We start from the raw sequence: 7745 nt of genomic DNA on the forward strand, positions 1-7745 counted from the left end.
ATAAATACAAGGCAAAAATATTATTATAGTTCCTACATTTTGGAGTCACTATCAATTTGATCCAAGTTATGTTATTTTCAAATTGAAGTCATTTTGAGTTTGAATTTGGGTTTGTTTTAGTTGCTAAGTTGATATGTGTGTCTACCAGAGTTGGAGATTGGTTTTGATTTTTGGTTTTTGAACTTGGTTGTCAAGAAAATACAAGAAAAATTGTGATTCCTTTTACAATAGAGACTAAATTGACCATAACTTTAAAATAACATCGATTAAATTGATAGCTAGTCAGTTGCCAAAACATAAGGACCAAATTGACAATGACTCAAGATGGTATTTTCATCTAACTATAAATATATCATCCTCAAAACTCTGAATCCACTTTCTATATGCTTTCCCATGCTCATATCCTCCGTATGCATAAACCTGTTTATATAGCGGTGAAGAAGAGGGTGGGTATAATTGCAAATTGAAAAGCCATTGAAACTAGTGTCTTCCATTATGTTTGTAATTTTATTGCTGACATGTCTGTAGAACACTTAATCTCAGTTTAGATGAGATTATTTTTCTATTTTTTTTCTTATATTTTTTCTAGATGAAGATATAGTTACTCGTCCATGTTACAATTTTTCTTTATATATTTTTTTTCACCGAGAAGCAGCTGATTCTTTTAGTTTATGTTCTATTGTAAATTAAAAAATGAAGTTAAATTGCGTTATTATATGGGATTCTGACCTTTCTCAATTCTCAATATACTACCAGATCCACAACCATAATAAATAAATAAATAAAAGAAGACAAGAAAAGAAATTTTCTATCAGAACCACAATGTATATGAAAATGCCAACCTGAATCCTTCGAATAGCTGACAACAATTATATAATTCCTAAAACAAAATTGCTGAAGTTCCTCAAAGCACTGCAATCTAGATTACATGTACTACTTGAAAATCAATGAATTTAAGACTTTCCAAATAATACATATTGTTGTCAAATAACAGAATTGAGTGTGGCTCACAATATATTATACTTCGTCTCCAAAGCATTGGTAATCATTGTAATACAGTATGCGGCACTCAGAGGGTAACCAGAAACTGCCAAAAAACAGAGGTAAGTTAGTTACAAATAGAACATAATTTTTCTTGATACACAAGACAGTCCAATGATTTTTAATTGGACACTGTTGGCGAAAGCAAAATAAAATGATTAGAGAATGCTAATAGACCCACAGGTTTCTATCCTAATGTTTTCTTTCTGCAAAAAAAAAAAGCCTCAGTACAACAATAACCAAATATGAAACACAAAGTTGAAGTATAAATATTTCAATGATGATAATCAGATGAACTATATCATCTGACTGTCTTAATTTGTTTCAGTATAAATATTTCATGTTGACTTGCTTGCAAGCAGCTTTGGACCTTATTTGACTATAAAGAAAGTGGAGGAGAGGAGTATATTCTTTGAAGTGATTAAAACTTCAAAACACATTTTGATTGGAAATATCATAAACAATTTTTTTTTGATAAGTAATATATTTTATTGATATGGAAATATCATAAACAATGTAAAATGTAGTTTTACTAAGCTGTAAACAATGTGTCTCAGAAGTACACAAGTAGTATGACAATTTGTTTTTGCAGTTCATACTAACTAAGCAATTAATAAGTTGTCAAATAACCTTAAAATCCTCCTTGTAAGTGCCCTTGATATTCAAGATTGCATTAGAGCCATTACAATTCAGTATAATATCGGGTATCAACCAGTGAAGACTAAAATCAACTCCCTAGTTCTGTGTTATAAGATATTGAATATATTTTTTTTAAAGCACAAAGGCAGTCACCTGCACACCTTTGAACATGTACATGGATACACATGCTTGTGGGCACATTCACACTGCCCAAATTTTCTAACATGGTAGGTCTGGGTTATTACTTACTGCTGTTGAAGCAAAAATGAAATATGCAAGGCGACCCAACAAGGGTTCAGAGCAGAGTTGGCATAGTGCCATCCTTGTGCTATTTCCCTGATACTGTTCATAATTCTATGCGACTCGTAATTAAGAATATTATAAACATGATTTATGATAGAGTTTGAGGAGGCAGTTTTATTAAGACACAGAAAACCTGCTGAATGCTTACTGAGGGGAAAATGAGATAACTAAACTTTACAGAACAGTGCAATTTTCCTTTACCCAACAAATGGTGTGGCTGATAATCCTGAATTGGGTTGAAAGAAAAGGTGGGAACTGCCCCACCTGATACAGGTAGCAAATGGCTATTACTACAGTATGTCTAGTAAGAGGATTAAGGACAAATCAGCCACATTTTTATCAATACGCTACTTTTTTTTTTTGGTGGGGGGAGGGGTAGGGACACACTTATTGACATGCTTAATAGGCATACTTGTATCTTCTTAATCAGATATGAATACTGGAACTTAAGAGAAAGCAATACATTTCTGAAAATCTAGAAACAACTTAATTGACAAAGTCAGAATTTTCTTGAGAAGCATTCCAAACCCTAATAAAATAGCCATATAATCTTTGGTAGTCAGCTGGGACAAAAGCCACCTAAATCCTCCATTTCTAAAATTAATTGGGGAAAAAAGAAGAACAGAAGAAAAGAGGCTATGTCAAGTTCATTGAAAGTGATGCTGGCAAACATGAAGGATACTATCAAGCACACAAAGAGGAATGTGACCATATGGAATTTCTAAAAAAACAGTCACAAAACAAGAAAGCAAGGTTGGATAGACTTACTTGATATAAAATCATCTGCGTACTCCTTATCAATTTTCCCATGGGCCATCGCACCAACCTAAAAACAGAGTATTAAATGAGATTTAGGAGTTTTGGTCAGATAACGTGTGTATGTGTGTGTGTGTGTGTGTGTGTTAAGTTAATGTTATTCTAAGCTTACCACAAAAACAAGGTCAGTATCGCTGCTAGCAGATGCGACATATTTGTTTATATCAACCAATTTTTCTGAACTAAATGAGAATCCTGATATCAAAGAAAATATTAACCTCATTTTCAGAAAATGAGTAAATAACACAGGAAAACTCATAGAACATAACCTCACCTATTTTGCGAGAGTTGACAGGTAGATACCGGCTTACAGGATTCTTAATCACACGCAAAAGTTTCTCACGCTTACCAACAGCACTAGTACTCAGTTTTTGTAGCACCTGCACTGCAAGGTAGCCAAAAAAAGTAAACAAACAGCAAAGGAAGCTCCCAAACCAAACACAAACACACACACACACACACACACACAATATCAGCAAGCTTTTTGAGGTTTAGGTGAGACCAACTGAACTTACACATGAGACCAGAGAACCGCTTAAATGTCCTTGGAAGGCGAGCATGTGGTTTAACTTCAATAAGGACACCTTTCTCGGTTCTCACATAGACAGCTCGCAACCCCCCACTCTTATTAAGTCGGCTATCCAACATCATTAGGAGAGCCTGAATGCAACAAGGCTTTAAGATCATGTATGGTTCACCACAACAGAAAATACAAAATTAAATGGAAGAAAGCTAATGTATAACATATGATGATATAGGCCATCTCGATTTTGAAACAATTGCCTTATCTGGGGGACATAGCACTGTTAACAGTTTTTAGCAGTATGTCAGTAACCATAGCTATCCTGAAGCGAGGACAGCAGCCACCAAGATAGATTTTTCAGATTATATGCATAGAGAGTGTGGCATGTAGTACATAGCTGGAAATATTGTATCACATCGAGAGCAATGATTGAAGCATAATGTCAACATATAATTGCAAAGTCCACTGACCTGATGAACAATGTCAGGCCTGTATTCAGCAGGATTTCTGTTATTTTTCAGCAAGAAATGGGCATGGTCATCCGAGTTCAACAGCTGGTAAGTCTGTAGGATAAAACTAGTTACAAACAGAGGTGGGAAAAAAGTTAAAAGAAACAATGAATCACTAACTATGAAAAAATCCCAATAATAAAACCCATATAGCAAAGCTTAAACCCAAAACCTTGAGAACCTAAAACTAATAATAAAACTCTTCCATGTAACCAAAATCAAATTTTGGGTATTTTGAGACAACAAATTATTACAGAAAGCAACGCAACCAAGCCAGAAGAAACCCCATAAAACATTCAAATTAAAAAACCCCTCATGTGAGCAAAACAATTTTTTTTAACAGATACATGAACTTAAACCCCCCAAAAAATAAAAAATAAAAAACCCACAAAGCAAAACCTCAAATCCCAACAACTGAGAGCTTAAAATCCATAATACAAAATTCCTCCACACAACCCAGAATCAAAAAGTTCCATCATTTACAACATATATACGAAAATCCCAAAAAGAAAAAACAATCCAATCTATAAATTAAATACCTTTCCAACTTTTGCAACTTCCAAAGAAGCCCTTTCAAGAATGAAGATGACTTTAGGCTTGTTGGCAACTTTGAGGTCACTCGGGTCAATTGGGATGCCCTCAAGTTCATTCACTTCCTCTTTTTTTTCTTCCTCTTCACCATCACTTGTTCTCTCTGTCATAGCTTTCTTTGCAATTGCTTCATCTTCCACTGGTTGCTCTGCTACTTCTTCTTCTCTGTCATACCTCTCTTCTCTCTGCTTCCTCTTCTTCCCTGCTTTCATCGCATAACGCCGCACCATTTTCTTTTTCCTCCGACAAATTATCCTATGAGCCAAATAGATAGAGAGTGTGCGAGCAGAAATTATGGAATTAAGTTAAGGACAACGTTTTCATATGTTTTATTTTGGGCTTAAGGTCTATGGGGGTTTTAAATAGGCTTTACAGGCCCAAATACAAGGGACTTGTCCCACCCAAATGGGTCAGGACTTTCTGACCGACCCGACCCGAAAAAACTTGACCCAAATACTTTTTTTTTACCTGAAACAAAAACGGGTTGACTTGTGACCCGACCCGCATTTTTGCAGGTCAACTCGACTTGACCTGCGACCCGACTCGAATAATTTTTCAAAACTTTTTTTTTGGGTAAAAAAATAAAATAAAGACAATATTAGTTTAATTGTTTGTTGTGAGTTTTAAGGAAACAATTGAGACATTTGTATAACTGTATGCAAATTAATTGAAAGATGAATGATTGAGCATTTTGTAATAAGTAAAGATTTTTAGATATCAAATAGAAAAGTACATGTCAAGATAATCTGGTTACAATACAGTTAAAAACATAGATTTAAAATTGTAAACATATGTGAGAAACATTTACAAGTGTGAAAATAATGAAGTCAAAGTATCAAATTAACATAAATTATGAATACTTAGACATATTTTTTAACAATTTATGTCCAAAATAAACGGCTTTTCAAAATAAATTATGATATTTCCTAAAGAGTGTGTTGCTTAACAATGATATAATATTCATAAAAGAGACCATGTGTAAATAAGTAAACAATCAAACTTTAATATATATTTTAAATTGAAATAGAGTGCCAACCACAATTGACAATAGATTATAAAATTAATTTTCAAGATTTTAAATTTTTTATATGTTTTTATTCTTTGTCAAATGAATTATCCAATAAGTCATTTGTAATTTTGTTTTATATTTTGAGAAATGATATATTTACAACATTTTTACAACAAATTTTAAGTGGTAAGTTGTTACTAGTTGTTATTGTTGGGGCAAAAAAGTAATCTTAGCGTTAGTTTGAAATTTGAACCAATAACAACTAACCACCTGTAATTTGTTGTAAAAATGTTGTAAAAATATTGTAAACGTAGCATCTCTCTTATATTTTGGGATGTTGATATTGTGTAGAAATAAAACTTGTGTATTTGTTTTACTTATCTTTGTGTTATTTTGTTTTAGATAGCAATGTTAGGATTTGTATAATTTTAAAATTATTGAACAAGTATTAATAAGTGTAATTCATTCTTGATATAAGTGGTGAATTCAAAGTAATGCATTTTAGATCAAGTAATTTGTTGCATGACTTTCTAAATGGCAAATACATGTTGTTTTCTTAAAAAAAAAAAAAAATTCATGTGAAAAATACGAGTCAACCTAACCCAACCCGCAACTCGATTGACCCAAACCCTTTTTAACCTGCTTAAAATGACCCGTTTTGATCCACAACCCAATTAACCTGACCCGACCCGCCCGTTCTGCCATGTCTACCCATGACCCATCTATGTTGGTTTATATAATTGAAACTTTTTTTTTTAGACATAATTATTCTTTATTAGTGATTTTTTCTTTCTCGAGAGAAAAAAAAAAATCAGTGATTTTTTATTAACTTGAATATAAATCATGTCTGAGGTTTCAAGTAATAGTTCAACACTGATTGAAAACTTTATAGCGTCCAAAGTTTATAATTCGAATTTCACATCCTTCTTTTCCTACCATCTACCTATCCAAAGAAAAAAAAAATCATATCTCAAAAAATATTGATCGAACTAATTAATGGATTAATACTTATTGTCAAAATCATCAACTTTACAATTAATAAAAGTATACAACTATGTAATAATTACCACAATTTAAGGGAAAAATTATGTTGAATTTCAGATATTAAGTAAGAAGCTTTTGAAGAACTCTTTAAAAGAAAAACTAATATAGGGATAACTAATTCTTATAATCACAAAACTTTTGTAGAAGTAAAATGTGAATCCATTCTAATACCATTTGTAATGAGTTGTAGAGTTAGGAAAAGTGCTAGCTATATTTGCACTTGCACCACAAAAAAATTAGTCAAGTTATAATTGAGGTTTTATTTAATCACTTACAAACGAAAAATTCACCTAGTAAATACTTGATGTGAGACTCAACACATCTCTCTCTCTCTCTCTCTCTCTCTCTCTCTCTCTCTCTCTCTCTCTCTATATATATATATATATATATATATATGGGGTCCAAATTAAGTTTAGTTCGTCCATACTAGTTGTTCATGACTAGACCACGTCCAGAAGGTTTTGCAAGGAAAGAAACCCAACAAAAGTATCACGAGTATGAATAGGATCCGTCCATGGGTAACAAGATCATCCAATTTCAAGATAGTCATGACCCATGGGCATGGATAACCAGACAACACTTAGTGAATTTTAAAAGAATTTTTCAAAGGTTCAATATAATTAGACCACGATTCACCATTCCTAAAATGTGGAGAGGATTCCCTGTAATTCGCTCCACATTCTCAATTTCCTCCATTAACTCCACACATCCCCCATGATGATATTGGATTCGAACAAGTAGACCCACTCCTAACTCTCTATAAAAGGATCAAGTCACATTCAACCAAGGTAAGTTCTACTATTCATAGTTTTCCATCCTGATGTTTAGAGAGAAAATTGACTTAATCGTCAGAGGATCTTTGGTCGGTTCGCACCGATCACCCTTGACAATCCTTTCTTTCCTTTCAGGTCATCAAGCTATCACCATGGCTCGAAGCATTCAGTCTACCGATTTTCGAGCATCATCAATATATATATATTAATAGCCAAAACTTAGAGAAAATCCAATTGGATTCTACAATTGAAGTCCAATTGCCATGTGTCCTAAATTATTTATTTTTTAAAGAGTTATATTTCTTACTTTTGGAGTCAAATGTGGGACCACATCATAAATATTCATTAAAGTGAGTTATTGAGTACAAAAACCAAAAACTCTAGAATTAATGAACCATAAAAAAAGAAGAAAAAACAATATCGAAAATTAAGAATTAATTTTTTTTTAAAAATGGACAATTTACATTTTCTACCTAATAATATTCTTACAAGATTTT

At 32.7% G+C, this 7745-nt stretch overlaps 1 protein-coding gene across 1 annotated transcript; it reads right to left on the minus strand.

Annotated features, from left to right (window-relative positions):
* Nucleotides 1–782: 782 nt before the first annotated feature.
* LOC115952369 (ribosomal RNA small subunit methyltransferase NEP1-like) lies at nucleotides 783–4733 on the minus strand. The gene is made up of 7 exons (XM_031069526.1): nucleotides 4371–4733; nucleotides 3793–3885; nucleotides 3315–3459; nucleotides 3074–3184; nucleotides 2912–2994; nucleotides 2752–2809; nucleotides 783–1087 (listed from the first exon to the last, which is right to left on the minus strand). The coding sequence occupies exons 1-7, from the start codon at nucleotides 4650–4652 to the stop codon at nucleotides 1008–1010; spliced, it is 852 nt and encodes a 283-aa protein (XP_030925386.1). The 5' UTR covers nucleotides 4653–4733; the 3' UTR covers nucleotides 783–1007.
* Nucleotides 4734–7745: the final 3012 nt, after the last annotated feature.

The sequence above is a fragment of the Quercus lobata genome, chromosome 7, assembly GCF_001633185.2.
Source record: "Quercus lobata isolate SW786 chromosome 7, ValleyOak3.0 Primary Assembly, whole genome shotgun sequence".
Lineage (NCBI taxonomy): Eukaryota > Viridiplantae > Streptophyta > Magnoliopsida > Fagales > Fagaceae > Quercus > Quercus lobata.

Bases quoted from the DNA above. Each gene is read 5' to 3' on its own strand.
- LOC115952369 (XM_031069526.1), bottom strand. From the start codon at position 4,652: ATGGTGCGGCGTTATGCGATGAAAGCAGGGAAGAAGAGGAAGCAGAGA. The intron at 3,460-3,792 runs GTCAGTGGACTT...TGTTGCATTCAG, and splicing joins GGCCTGACATTGTTCATCAG to GCTCTCCTAATGATGTTGGA. The intron at 2,810-2,911 runs GTAAGCTTAGAA...CTCTGTTTTTAG, and splicing joins ATACTGACCTTGTTTTTGTG to GTTGGTGCGATGGCCCATGG.